Source organism: Cygnus atratus, chromosome 3 (assembly GCF_013377495.2).
Source record: "Cygnus atratus isolate AKBS03 ecotype Queensland, Australia chromosome 3, CAtr_DNAZoo_HiC_assembly, whole genome shotgun sequence".
NCBI lineage: Eukaryota > Metazoa > Chordata > Aves > Anseriformes > Anatidae > Cygnus > Cygnus atratus.
Window position 1 is genome coordinate 10,056,181 of NC_066364.1, and position 14,835 is coordinate 10,071,015.

A 14,835-nucleotide genomic window follows, 5' to 3' on the forward strand; every position below is an offset into this window, starting at 1 on the left:
AAAAAGCCGCTTGAGTGATGAAACTTCTACACCAGCTGCCAAGGTTATCTGTCTCTCTCCTTAAATTCTTTGTTTAAAACCTGCCTTCTCCATTATGCTTGTGTTGTCGAGGGCTATTAATTTAAGTTTTCAGGATAGGATGATCTTTTAGCAAGAGCTCCTCTCATATGGACACTTCCCAATCCTCATACATCTTGAACACAAATGAAGTTCCTTCAACCATTAACTCAATTACTTATCTCCTGTTCATTCTTCTTCACTTTCTAGAGGTCTTTGACTAAAATCATACCAGCCTCCTTTTCTCTGAGCACCTTCTTCAACTTGGAGCTGTTATCTGAATGGATAAAAATAAAACAACCAAACCAGTCAATACTGGAGAGTTAAGAGGCTGGAAAGAAGCCAGTAGTCCCCAAGAAGGGAGCGCTGAAGGTTGAGAGTTTCTTCCTCTCTCCTTTGCTCATACACAAGTGAACTGAGGCAAGAAAGATCCGTGAGGCTGAGGAGCAGCGGAGGGTAGGTCTAATAATGGTAGGAAATCATAACTTTGTTAGTGATGTTACACTGTTATTGGTATTTTGGTTTTCAGATGTGCTGCATGTCCTCCCACCAGCCTTCCCCTGCACGTCTCCAGTTGGTGATCAGGTGTGTGAAGGAGCCCCACTGCCACTGTACCCGATGGCCTGAATGGAGGGTCTGACCAACACTCACCCATGGGCTCTTTTCTGACAGAGGGAAAAAAAAAAGAGAGAGAGAGAACAAAACAGTTTAATGGAATAAATTTTCTACGTAGCATCCAAAGCAACATGGAAGTGTTGCTTTTTTTATAAGAGGCAATGGGCACAAACTGGAACACAGGAGGTCCCCTCTGAACATGAGGAAACACTTTCTTTATATGAGGGTGACCAAGCACTGGCACAGGTTGCCCAGAGGCTGTGGAGTCTCCTCCTTGGAGATCTTCAAAAGCCGCCTGAACGTGGTCCTGGGCACCCTGCTCCGGGTGTCCCTCATGGAGCAGGGGTTGGACCAGATGGACCCAGAGGCCCCTGCCAACCTCAATCATTCTGTGGTTCTGTGAAATCATGCTCCAAATATCGAGGGATGTTGCTTCTGAAGAAGTCAATACTGTTGCTCAGCTCCAGCAGGCAGCTCTACCTGCAGAGTTTGCTCCTGTCAGGTTTGATTTTTGTACAGCTTTTATGCTGAGGTTCTCTCATAAATGTACCCTTCACAGTCACCATCTGATTAAAGCCCCTACCCTAATGTCATGGATAAGTCAAATGATTATTTTCACAGCCTCAGAGGTTAGCAACACTGAGACATTTATCTTCCAAATCTGTGATTCTTTTGACACTGGCTGAGCAGTTATAAAAACGACACATTATGATGAGACTTGCTAAGAAATCACAAAAATGGGCTGTGTTAGGACTTCTTCATGCACACACAGACATGGTGCTCATTTTGCCGGGCCAAAGGTAGAACCCAGAAGCATGCTGAGGCTGAGAGGTTACTTCTGTTTGCAGACCATAGGCCCAGTTTTTGAAGCACCCATCTTCACATGAACTCAGTGACTTCAGCGTTTTGTTGTGAAGGGCAGCAGGCTTTGTGGGGTGGACTGGTGGAGCAGCAGCAGGGCTTGGGGCAGGTGAGGTCCCTTCCAACCTGCAGATACAGCAGGGGAGTGCACACAACGTCTTTCTACTTCAGGAGAGAGCACAGAGGTATCACCGAGGGGCAGGGGAGGCATCACACCAACAGGCCCCAAAAGCCAAGACAAAATTACTGGGGCTTCACTCACAAACAACCCTCCCACCGTTGTAGTCGTGGCCGAGTGGTTAAGGCGATGGACTAGAAATCCATTGGGGTCTCCCCGCGCAGGTTCGAATCCTGCCGACTACGGTTCGGAGCCGCACTTTTCCCCTCCCTGCTTTTCCTCGCCAGCCCTCCTTTTGCACCAGAACCGCCCTCCGGCAAACATCCGCCGCGGGTTCCCGTGACAGCCTCCTGGCCGCCGGCCCGTGATCCGGGGCCGGCCTCGGAGGAGGGCGGCTGCCAGCGCCATGCAGCACGGCCCGGCGCCCGCCGCGCTCGTCACCACCAGGTACCGGCGGCACCAGCTCGCCGGGAGCTGCCGCCACCGAGCAGCCGGCTGCGGCCTGCCCTCGGCGGGGAAGGGCCCAAGGAAGGGTCGGGAGGGGAAGGGAAGGGCCGGGACGGGGAGAGAAGGTAAACGGAGGGCAGGGAATGGGACCCCCCCTATCGCGGGGACCCCGCGGTGGGCGCTGAGGGGACGCCGAGGGAGGCGGCTGCCGGCGTCCCTTGCACCGGGGACACTCGGGGTTTGGGGCAGTTCCGCGAGTTTTTTTGGCATTTTGCTGCCGGAAGAGGTGCTGCTGGCATCTGGTTTGCCATGCGTGGTGGCCTCTGTGGTAGCTGAAAGTCGCAGCCCTTCCGTGGGGACTCCGGGGGGGACTTAACGCGGTCCCCCAGATCCCCAGCTTTGTGGTGGTGGTGTTTTCGGGGCAGAATTAATGGATGTGCTGCCTGAAGACTAGGTTTAGGCTTGGCTTTGTAAACACCTCTCTAGCTGAGTGAGGCTGCACCACGTCCCATCCCATCACATCCCTTCCCTTCCCATCTCGTCCCATCCCACCCATGTCATCCCATCCCACCCATCATGTCCCATCCCATCCCATCATGTCCCATCCCATCATGTCCCCACCACCAGACCTATGCCCCAAAGGCCGCAGGGAGTCGGTCTGGCTTGAGACCAGGCCAGGAATGGGCAAAATAAGTTTATTCTGTTTTCACATATTCTCAGAGCTCTAGCCATAGGCACCAAATGTGCCCTAGGTGGGTGTAGAAGCCCTGTTTTGAGCTGTATTACATTTTTCAAACCTGTATTTCCCTAGATGTGCCAATCCAGCACCTCACGAAGAAAACACTTTTGGCAACCTTTATAGAGCAATGATAGAGGTTGCCTCCTCCCCCTTCCCCAAAGGTATTTCAGACCACATGAAAGCAGTTGGCCATCAGATGTAACATGAGGAGCAGAAGTGCTGATTCAGCACGGTCTGGACTCATGCACCTACCTCCTAGGACACAAGTCGAAACTATTTCAATCACATCAACTTCAAAGCCATGATTTTCATCCTTAAATACTTTGCTGTGTCAGGGCCTGACTGCCTTTGGAGTACTGCCCTTGAACCTTCAAACAGATCTGACTTAACTCACATACACATTTTGTAGGACTGACTTTATATTAGGTTTTAGACTGCGAGGTGGAAATCTGAACATCTGGATTTATTTTACAGTGAAGGGACTTTACTTGCAAATTGTCCCGCTGATGTTGCAATACCTTCAGTAATAAAATTAGATGTATATGTGTGCTTAAGGCTTTAACAAGTGAATATATTTTCTATCTTGTGAGATTAGATAGCTGTATAGTTGTGAACTTTTAAAACTCTTTATATACACAGGTTTGGGTTTGGGGTTAGGTTTTCTAGTTACTATGGTAATACAAGTAAATAATAATCTGTACCTGTGTAGTTAGACTATACAGAGAAATAAAAATGTGTGCTGGCTAATGTGTGTCAGATATTTTGCCTTCATTTTGTGCAGAAACTAAGTGTTCAAGTCTTTTCTCCTTTTACTCTGACCTGTGTAGTCAGACTTTGGTCCCCTTTGGGGTCTTCCGTGGAAGGAGGAGAGGTTGTTGGAGCTGCTGCAGGGGCTGACTGTGTCAAGACAAAGTACAGAGTCCACTTTCCTGGCACATACACACGGGAGTGAAGTTTCTCTGGTCACAGCACTCACATCCCTTCTTTGCTTTCCTGCTTAGCAATGGCTTCTTTCCCTTTTCTACATCTTGGCCTTTCAGCGCAGAAAGCAGATTAATTAAACTACAGAGCCTCTACATTATATGCAACTCGAAATACAGGGTGAAGACCTGTGATTCTTCCATGAACTGCGGAAACTGCCCTGCTCAGCTGACCTTTATATAATATCCACTTCCTCTGTCCTGTGCTGCTCCTCCATGATCTGCTTGTGCAAGCACAATGTTACTGCTATGAATGCTCTCATTGTATTCAGGTGAGGTCATCTGTGTTAGGAAAGTTAACCATGTGCCCAAGTGTCCCCTGATCCATCTGTAGTGTAGACAAAAGTAACTTACAGATATATGCATCTAGATTTAAATAAGGAGTAGGAGCAATAAGCCTGTGTGTCTAATATATTATTATTAATATATTATTAACAACCAGCTTTCTTTTTTTGTTTCTTTTTTAAGGCCACCAGTGTAAAAATGATTGTGTTTGATGTGAAAAATGCAGCGAAGCTATTTCTGTCTTGTTTTTTAGGTGCTGCTGCCATTTGAATAACAACAGTAACAGTATATAATGAATTAAAACACTGGGGGCTGCTTATTTTGAAGCCAAGGCATTACAAGAATTAGAGTGTGCTTTGGATATTGTGTCATACCTGTTGTAGCTTCCCTGCTGATATCTGTTGGTTTACAATCATTGTTATATTTAAAAAACACATTATCCTGTTGCCGTGGAAGGAGGTAATAGCGGTAGGTTTCGTGCAAAAGATGATAATGAAAGCAATCACAAGGCGTAAAGCAAACAAACAAAAATGTAGCTATTTCCCCTCCCTCCAATCGCTTCCCATTACAGTCATTTTAGCAGACTTTTAATGACTTGGAAATAAAAAGCCTGGGTGTAGGTAAGGTGCTTGCTAACTCCCTGACATTGTTAGAACTCTCTGATGCAGCAGCTCTTACAATGAAGCTGTTGTCTCATCTCAGTACATCGGTATGTGGTTGATGTTTCAAGCTAAATAAGGCTATCCAGAAGGGTTGGCTTGATGGTGGTTCTTTTATTTTTATCAGAAGTGAAAAGCAGGTTAATTTATCACGTATACTCTCTCTGTGGCTGCGTTAACAGAAATAAGTCACTCCTGAGTACCAGTAAACAGCCCTGTTTGCTGTTGTAGTTACAGTCACGACTTTTGAGTAGCTGCACATCTGGAGAGCATTTGCTGTGCTTCAAATATATTAGAAAAAAAATAAATAAATCCGGATCCAGCTGATTTCCTGACAGGTGTCCTTTTAGTCAGCATTTTGGCTGCCACTGCAGGAGACAACACTCCAGATAATGACTGTTATTTAAGGGTTTGGCAGACCGCTGTGTGCAAGCCAGGCGGCTCTAAAGACACCTGTGTATTTACACATAAGCGCTGTTGCTTCTGTGTTTGCATCCTGTAACTGAGAACAAAATTTTGTCTGCTGGTGTAAAGAAAAGTCCTTGGCTGGCAGGAGGTGAGAACTGCATTGGAGCAACCGGAATGGCATTTAGGTACCCAGCAGAAAGTCTTGGTGACAGTAGAGCTGTGGTTAAAGCACTAATGTTTTAAACGTGGCTCACAAAGAGAATTGGATCAAAAACTGAGCCTGTGCCTGTGCTTGTTGCTATTTGATTTATGGAGAACTCTTGAGATATTCTGTTTAAAAAGCTTTACTTTTGCATTGAAGATTCAGAGGTTGCCTTCTTGGGAAAACTCAAATTTCAAAAGAACCTGTCAGGTTTTGACATGATGAGAGGAGCTTTTGAAAACTGTCTTTGAAACTAGATTGTTTAAACCACTTTAAGGTGTATTTTAAATTCATATGCTTAATATGTCCTTAGGTGAAAGGGGCACCGTGTCAGTGAATCTGAACTTCCTAACGAAAGAGGCAAGAATTCCACAAGACACCTTTGCAATCCACAGAGTCCAGGGAAGATGGGACTTGACATTGCCCAGATTGCTAAGGTTAAAAAAAATAAGCAGTAAAAGTGCTTAATGAAGAGAAATGTGTTTTCTGATTTCATTTAAAGTGTTCGCACACATGTAGGAAGGAAGCACTTAGGAGATGCATCCAGAGAGCACTCAGACGGAAACGGCGTGGCAGGCCCAGCAGTCAGCTCCAACATCTCTGTATTGCAAGTTTTAATCTAGTTCCTTGGATGGCTCTTACAAACATAAAGTTGTCCCTGCATCCAAGCAAGTTCCTTAGTCCTTTTTTTGGCCCCTTTTGGGATGTCCTAAGACAAAGGAGAGGTGAACAGGGCTTGGCTTCAATTGTAGTGAACAGAGCTTTGCTTCAGAGCACATCACAATGAGACAGAGATCTTGGCGTCTTCTCATCTGCTCTGCTGGGTTAGGGCAGCATTCGTGGAGACTATAATAATATGCAAAACCAATATTTATTGTTTCATATTATAATGGGTGAAGTCTGTGCAAATTTATATTCCTGCAGTGTAGAAACAGTGCTGGGGTAGGGTCTGTCCTGGGTCCTGTAGAAATGGGAGTCTTTGCACTGACTTTCTGGAACTTTGAACAGGATCCTCAGGGAGTATCATTTAAAAGTCTTTGTGCCGATGCCTGAACTCTGCATGCATTTTATTTTTCTCCCTAGGCAAATTCAGAATAAACACACGGGGCTGGATTTGTCAGTGCCAGAATACCAGGAAATCCGTGGGAAGATGATGTCTGGCCACGTAGAGTATCACATCGTCGTTGTTACCCGACTGGCTGCCTTCAAATCTGCAAAGCACAAGCCTGAGGATGTTGTTCAGTTTATGGTAAATGTTTAATCAGTGCTATGTTAGCTGTGAGTTTTTTTGCTTTTTTAATCTTCTTTGATTATTTTGATTCTGATATAGCAGATACTTTGTTATTGTAGCCTCCCTGTGTCAAGGTCCTTGATAGGGTAATGCACTCTGTACCTCTGCAATAGGAATATTGGACATTTATTAATTGAACTTTTTATTCCAGGAGCTCAAAGCAACATTGTCTGTTTGTTGTTGCCTATAAGGCATTTTGCGTTATGGGTCAACAAATAGAAGCCAATTGAGCTTTTTATAAGTTCTGCTACAAAATTAGTTTCTCTGATACATGTATGAGTAGTGGGACTTGGTGCATAAACCTGAAATAAATCTACAATGAATGAAACAGAGTCATGTGGAGCAACAGGAGGAATTAGCCTTGGAGTAGATTAATCTATTAGGCTTGACATGGTTTTTAAACTCTTTAATAAGAGAGTTTTACAAGGAAGCGTCCATATAAAACATAAGTGAATCAGATTGTCTTTTTCCTGATACCTGCAAAGGTTTGAAAACACAGTACGTTACTTAAAACAGGTGAAATGAATCTCATCTATAGCATGTGTATGTTCATTTGAGGTGTCTCACCCTGGGCTGTCTGCTGAGTAGCTGGAAAAAGGTTTATTTAGGGTACATTTATTTGGATCTGCTTTAGCTGTCTGCTGAATCACACCCAAACAGGGTGTTTCTCTGCCCATTCACTATAAAGGGACTCTAAGCTCGTGCACCCCATTGTGTGCTATGAGCTTCTGCACTTCTCAGATGTTTTGGCGATACCTGTAATGCTGGAGTGATGTGAGCGTGTGGTTACCTGGTAGACCACTAGCTCTAGCGTAACTCACGCTCACTAGGATACAGCTGATAAATGGATATGCACACAGTCTGATTTGCAAAGAAACACTTTAATGTTGTGAAATGGTGCACAGTGAGGAGCAGATCTCTGACATTTGTTGCAGTCCTTAGGCAACAGCCTTATGGTAGAAGCAGTGCTGGCATAAGAGGCTGCTCTGTTCTCCCCTTCTGTTCCAGGGGGAAATGCCTGTTCTCTTTCTTGCAGTGCTTCCTACTTCGTGCCAGTGGCAGTTGTCACGTGGCCGTTCTGTAATGCCAGCTGAGGAACTGGTCCTGGCTAAAAACGGTATTTGGGGGGTTGTTGTTTAGTATTAGCTTACATCTGTTTCTTGAGCCTGTGAGTTGCACAGCACACATTAGTGCTTGTTGTAGGACAGGGGAAGGGCCAGGCACAGGCAGAAGAGAAGGTGATGTGGATCTTCTATTTTTCTGCAGCAGTGCCTGTTTGTATTATGCAATATTTCCATGCAGCTCTGTGGAAGAAAGAACCTGACTAAACCTCAGGTGTTAAACCGGCCAATTACCATCTAACACTTTGCTTCACTTACAAAAAGTAGTTGAAATCAGCTCTTCTATACAGACAAGAAACAGCCTTCCTACTGTGGTGCCCTTGCTTGCTGAGATTGTTTGTTTCCACGTCTGTTCTCTCTGAGTAGGGGGATTTTCTGCACTTAGCTGCTCTTCTCAAGTGAAATGAACCTTTCTGATTTCTTCTCTGGTCAGACTTCCTGACATTTCGTTCTTTATGAAGAAGAAAACCACGGTGTAGCCTGACGGGAATAACATTTATCTCATCAGATACTTTTTTTTTCAGCTGACTAAGTGATATATTACATAGTTTGGTGCATGAGAGCAATTTAAAGCCCTGAGATGGGAGATTGGAGGATGGATGCTTTGCATCAATTCATTCCAGAGAGTCTTTTCTGTATGTGCTACTGGAAGGAACAGAGGGATTCACCTGCCCTAACTTACCTCTCTGTACATCAGATATTTTAATCCGAGTCTGTCACTGCTTTTATGGTCAGTGGGGAGAAGGGGATGAGGTGAGTCATCCTCTGGAAATACCTCTATTCTTTGACTGTTAAGGGAAGGCAATCTATACGTTCTATATCAGGGGTGTGGGGCTTCAACTCCAGGCTAAAAATGCTTAAGGCTTAGTTGAGTTGCACACAGTTTACTGTCAAGGCCATCTGAGATGCTCTGTTTTTTTCCTCACAAAGCCTTCAGAAGGCTGAGGGTCTCCCACCCATAGGTCCTGTGTGATATTTGGGTGCCCCCCATGCACCACCTTGGATACCCCAAAGCATGATGGCATGAAATGCCTGTTTTTAGGCAGAACAGTCTGTTCTCTGTGGTTAGATGTCAGCATTTCTAAGATTTCTCAGTCACCACAGATTTCTAAGATCCCATCACAGTCAGTACAGTACTGTCGAGAACAATGTAGCTGAGCATCTATGGCATGGAGAAACCTAATTTGCTTATTAAGCATGGTTGGTACCGTTTGAGAAGCCTGGAGTTATCCAAGAGGTCTGTACAGGGCCGCACAACTTGACACAGAATGTAAAGGCAGTGGCACTGTCCTGGAACTGAATGAGGTAAGACACTACACCATCTACCACTGGCTGGTTGTGCTTAGGCAGCTGAATCCCCTACCTGAGATATTTTGGGTGAGCATGAGTTTCAGACATGTCTTTCCAAAAGGTATTGCCTACATGTCACTGTCGTGAGAGCCGAGACACCTCACAGGCACATAAGCAGTTGTGTTAACCTGGAGGTAAATCCCAACCCTGTGGCTGCCGGGTGAGGTGCATTGCACCCATTGTGCTTTGTGTCTGCAGAATGTCCCATTCTGCTGCATGTTTTACCAGCACAAACAAGAACCAAGAGCCCTTCGCAGAGGATTTTCAGGCAAAATGCAAGAGAACCAGTTGACTTAGGAGGTTACGTTGGGCAGCAGGTCTAACACTACATTTGCGTAGCAAGGGAGGGTGAGATGAGACATCTGAAGGAGGAAAAAGAAAGAACCGTGTATCTGTTCTGCCTTCCTAACTGTGTGAGCAGAATGGGAGAAGGAACTTTTTTTGGTATTGTTGAACCTATAAAATTCGAGAGGTTGGAGGAAGAAGCCAGTGTTGCAGCGCTGAGATGACAAGTTACAGAAGACTGATAGGTGTGGTGGGATTTTCATTGGCTCCAGGTATGATAATCCAATTTTGGCTACCCCAGGAGCCAGATCTGTGTTTTAAGACCCTTTGTCTTTCTTTTTCTTCCTCCTCCTTCCTCTCTTTCTTAGCCTTGAAAATTGATTTTCCTTATTTATGATCCATCTGCTTCTCTGCCTGCTTCCAGTTGAAGTTACCATCCTCTACCCTCTCGTGCTCTAGGTGGCAGCAGTGAAACTGGCTTTCTGCGCATTAGGCTCTGAGCAGCTGCAGGCAGCGATGTGATTGTGCAGTATTTCTTGCTCAAAAAACTTCTCTGTGTCCCCTGGAAAAAGATTGCAAGCAGGACAGAAGCATCCCCTCAGATAACTCTGACCTCAGGGCTGCAATTTAGATCACACTGGATCAAGATGCAATACGTACCTATGGCCAAAATGAGACAAGCAGCAAAAAGACTTCAGATCTGGCTTGTGGAGTTACTAGCTTTTACGGTGTGTTCGAGCAATCCCGAGTCCTTTGTTCCCCAGCCATAATGGGACTGTGGCATTTCAAATTGAAATGTTTGTGAAGCGTTAACAGAAGAAATTCACATCCGGCATGACCTTCAGATCTAAGTTCTTAGGAACTGGAAGGATTTTTTAATTAAAAAAATGTCATTTTTAATATACAGCAGATGGGTTGTAGAACTGCTTAACCTTGAGGTTATATTTGGTAATTAAAGGAAAACTCAGCTGCATTTCTTTCAAAGGTCAGAATCCTCTTGTCCCATTGAAACAATGAAGTTGGTTTTATCTTTCAGTACTGCATAAGGTACTGCTGCAAAGGTAACAATTATTGCCTGTAGATCTACCATTTTCTGTGAGAAGAATAAAAGGCTTTGTTTATCTTAACTGCTTTTCTTCTAGCCACACCTTACCTTTTTTTTTCACAATTAACTTCCCTCTTCCCAGCCTAATTAAAAACCCACCCAACCTATAGTGCCTTCTCATTCTATTTGTGCCTAGTTTAATTCTCTTTTACAAGTTACATTTGTTAGTCAGGTTCGTTCTTTTTCAGAGCTGAACAAATAACTACTGGTGTTTGACAGGCACAACATGTTTTTTTGGAGGAATTTACTACAGGACTGCCTTTCTCTCATAAAACAAGGGAGTAAAATATGTGGGTGTGTATTTGTCTATGCTTTCAGTATTGCCTCTTTGCATATGTTGGCCTTCTTTCTGGGGGCCTCAAAATCTGCGAGCTGGGGCTGCCATTTCCTGACCATACAGGTATGTTGTGAAGATGTATTCCTTCACGTTACAGCCTCGGGGATGTGAGGGGAAAAGAGAAACTGCTCAGTGTGGCAATAGGTTCAGGGGCCGTTAAGAATTCATGTTCATTAAAAAAGAAATGTTAGAATGCTTGCTCTTCTGCTCGGTAAAACAGGTGGGGAGAACAGCATGTGGCCGTGTAATTAAAGTCTGCTGTAATGCATACCCACGAGGTCACCAAGCAACACTGATTCTGGTATGGCTTAACTTGGAAGTGTGCTGTGAAAGCTCGGTTTGTGTTTTCTGTGAGAAGGGATGCTTTCCGTTCCTGTACCCGAAGCTGCTGGTTGTTTGAAAGCGTAATGCTGCCGTACGTCCATTTTGTGACAGTGGTAAGACGTGGGCTTTTTAAAAAGAAAGTCACGTTAGCCGTATGTATTTCATGAAATACTATAAAATCAGGCGTGCTCTTCACTCGCGTACGCTGGCTGGCCAAAGTTAGCTCTGAGGCCTCCATTTCCTTGAAATCCACTCTGTATATAAAAAGCATATGAAGCCAAGTTTGAGGTCAGAAACGGGGCATTAAAAGGAGCCTAGGGAAAAGAGGCATTAAATCCCATTAACACTGAGTGGGATGGAATTCTCCCCTGCACATCTGAGAGTCCCAGGCTCATGTCCTACAGGCATTTTGGTGTGCGTCCTTTCACACACGAGGTTCTTGTGAAGAAGGGGGCAGGGCACACGCATGAGATTTGAGGGATTAGCAGCAAACTTCAGGCTTTCACTTTGAACTTCCCGGTGGTTTTCTTAACCTTCTAGCTATATTTGATCATATTCATCTTACTTATCTGTTCCCGGTGCAAAAAACCACTCAGCCCATCCCTGTCTCTCTTTCAGTTCTGTGTTGAATGTTAATTGTTACAGGCAAATAGGGTCCTGACCCGGCAAATATGCACATCCTTTGCTGTATTTGCATGATTAACTCTTTTGAAGTTAAGTAGTTTGAGCCTTTGATACTGTGATCTTGACAGAACCCCCTTGAAGTCGGTGCACTCGGGCTGACTTCAGCAGGTGGGGCTTTGGCTCAGCAGCATTCGTGTGAGTTCAGAGAGGGGCTTGGAGGGGAGAGGATAATTGCAGGATCAAGACCTAGAGGAACTACAGGTAACATAAGACAAATATTTTAGTATTAATCAAATGGGATTTTGTTTCCTGATTAAGATTGATGACACAGGTTTCAGAGCAACATTTTGTTTTTTAACCTGACGTTTTGGACCATAGAAACCATCGCCTCATTTCAAAGGGTTGTGAAAGGTAACCAGGAAAAGCAAGATTTAATTTTGCCATATGCTGATGTGCCTTTCTCTTGGAAGATTGTCAGAGGACATCAAACTGCAAGGGTCAAAAATGGTCGTGGTAGGGCCACCTTCTTGACCAGAAAGTTGTGCAAATGCTGTGGGTTCTCGACTTGAGGACCCTGTGAGACCTCGCCAGTGCTGAGCAAGGCCCCTGTGGTGCTGCTGCTTTGGGACAGGGAGAGCCACGTGCACCAGGACTGAGGCTGGTACCGTCTGCCAGTCTTACTGCCTTGGTTTTGGTGCTGGAAATGCAGCAGAGATGACAACAGCGTTGAACGAAGATGAAGAAGAGTCAGGAGGTACAGGAGGCAGAGAGCTGGCGGGGGCTGGAGGTTTCACAGCTTGTATGGATGGTAGGTTATCCCAGCAGAGGGCATCCCCACACTGTTGGATATTGGTTTGCAGGGTGTGTTGCAGGCTTTTGGGCAGTACGTCAGTATGCTTTGGATATAATGTTATTACGCTGTGCATGCTGCGTCACGTGCTGTGGTTGGTGCTTCGGAGCCCACGCAGATTTACAACGGCTCGGTTAGCAATGGGATGCGAGGGAGGGCGTGCGTTTACTTTAGGTTTAGTGGTGTAATTAGACATAAATTGAGATTTATGAATAACTTACGGATTTTGATAGAGGAGGAACGAAAATTGAGAGGGGAGGGAAATAAGTTTTTATGTCTCAGTTCACTGTTCCTTTTGGAGTATTTTAAAGCTGTTTTGGCGTGGTCTTCTTGATTGGCTGCTGTCTTCTCATGCTTTCAGACATTAATGTGTTATTTATTATTGCAATTAATTAGATGATAAACATTTTTCACAAATCAGACTTGATTTTTTTTTTCTGGGCAGAGCATAATATTGTTTATTTTTCAGAAGTACCAGTGATTTCCTCACTGCCCCTACACAGTGTGTTTGGAAGGCACCCTGGTATCATACCCTGTTCTGAGTGCTACTGGGACCTAGCAGACTGAAAATGTACAGCAATTCAGAAATTCCAGATATGCTTTCCCCTCTGTTTTTGGGGTATCTTTCAAACGGAGGATCATGTTATCCTGGGAACACCTCTTTATTGCCTTCACTTTAGTTCTTGGCTGCTGAATTGCATAGCAGATCCTGCTTGCAGAGGACAATGTCGCTTGCATTTGCCTGTGCTGAATACAGGAGGCAAGTCTAAAATCCTTGTTTCTTATTCCCCTGTCAAGTCAGGTTTTGTTTTTGTGTTTCAGATCTTTCTGATAGGGCTGCTTGCCTTTTATTAGTGGACACTGAACCCGGAGTGATCCTTGTCCAACTGAAATGCAAACATTTTTCAAATCACCTAGCGTGGTTGATAATTACTCCGAAAGGCAGGGAAGCATGAAAGCTAGGCTGGTTACTGTTCTTTATGGCGATGTCTAGTTAAGTAAACTAGTCTAGGTGTGTCTGTCAATGTTGGGGCCTGCTCTCTGGCCTGGAGGGCAGCTAGCACAGGCTGGCTGCATCCATGGTATTGGACTTTCTTACAATGGCTAGCAGTACCCAAACTGGCTACTGAGTGCTCTGTGCACCAGGCTAAGCCTTGGACGGAAAAATGTAGCTGAGGGAGTGCTGCCTGCCCAGAGTCAAAGCTGTGCCAGGCGCTATCAGGTTCCAGTAGACAAGTTCCACTATCAAGTTCCACTTACTGGGAATATGCCCTGATACTTTTTAGTTTGCTAGTCGAGGCGTAGTGGATAGATTCTGGGTTAATCTAAACTTGTTTCTGTTACTTCAGTGCTTTTTGTTGGGCTGACTTTCTGTTATCACCGTGTTGGTGGAAGTGTTCTGCTTTCTTCCAACCCAAGATGTGGTGCTCGAGTCTCTCCATCTTTTCAAGCACAGTATTAATTGAGATTCACTCCACTAGAGTACACCAGAACATGTTATAGGAAGGTAAGAGTTGCACCCTAGCACAGGATCTGTCCCATACACTCTCTGGTAGCACTAGTTTTGGGGCTGTTGTTTTGTTTTGTTTTTTAAATAGCTCTGTGTTCATTGAGACACACTAATAGGTTTGAGGGCTGTGGAGTGTCAAGATGAATATATTGTCTGTATAATACCACAGTCACATAGCATGACAGTCATTCTCCATTATGCCTCTAATGTCAGTTAGAGAGTGTTTTGTTTGCATGATTAGATTTTTTTTTTTTGCATGTTGGTTTGCAGTCCTGAATTCAAAACCAACTGTGGCATAGAAGCCAGCCTATTTCTAACCAGCATTCCCATGGTTATTGCTTTCCTTGTATCATGGACCTTATTTCTCCAGTCTTTCTAGAAGGAATGACTCCGCTGCTGGCAATTTCTTTTGGTATAAGAATCTGTAGGCCATGACCAAGTCGTTTTCATTTTCTCATGGATAAACTAAAGAGTCAGGGATCAGCTGAGGTCTATGCCCTTGGGTTTCTGTATTAGGTGCTGTGCAGGGCAGCAAATGTGCCAGTTGTTTAGGACTCAACATCCAGAAGCACACCAAAGCCCACCAGGGCTGAGAAATCTGCCTTCTGGCATAGGGGTGAAAAGATTCACGCTGCTTTCTCCATCAGGCATGTACCTGGCTTTGCCT

At 44.8% G+C, this 14,835-nt stretch overlaps 1 protein-coding gene and 1 non-coding gene across 4 annotated transcripts in view; both read left to right on the forward strand.

The window, feature by feature from the left end:
• The first annotated feature begins 1,814 nt into the window (after positions 1-1,814).
• Positions 1,815-1,896, forward strand: TRNAS-AGA (transfer RNA serine (anticodon AGA)). Its single transcript has one exon. It is a non-coding gene; the product is annotated as a tRNA-Ser (tRNA).
• A 63-nt stretch (positions 1,897-1,959) lies between these two features.
• HS1BP3 (HCLS1 binding protein 3) overlaps positions 1,960-14,835 on the forward strand; it is a 55,794-nt gene continuing 42,918 nt past the window's right edge. For 2 of the 3 annotated variants that reach the window (XM_035560162.2, XM_035560161.2), the window contains exons 1-3: positions 4,056-4,089; positions 5,685-5,808; positions 6,455-6,620. In XM_035560162.2, the coding sequence (XP_035416055.1) occupies positions 4,071-4,089; positions 5,685-5,808; positions 6,455-6,620 (309 nt within the window). In that variant the 5' untranslated portion in view covers positions 4,056-4,070. Of the gene's footprint in view, positions 2,099-4,055; positions 4,090-5,684; positions 5,809-6,454; positions 6,621-14,835 lie in introns of those variants that run through there. The other variant, XM_035560163.2, reaches the window with a different exon arrangement.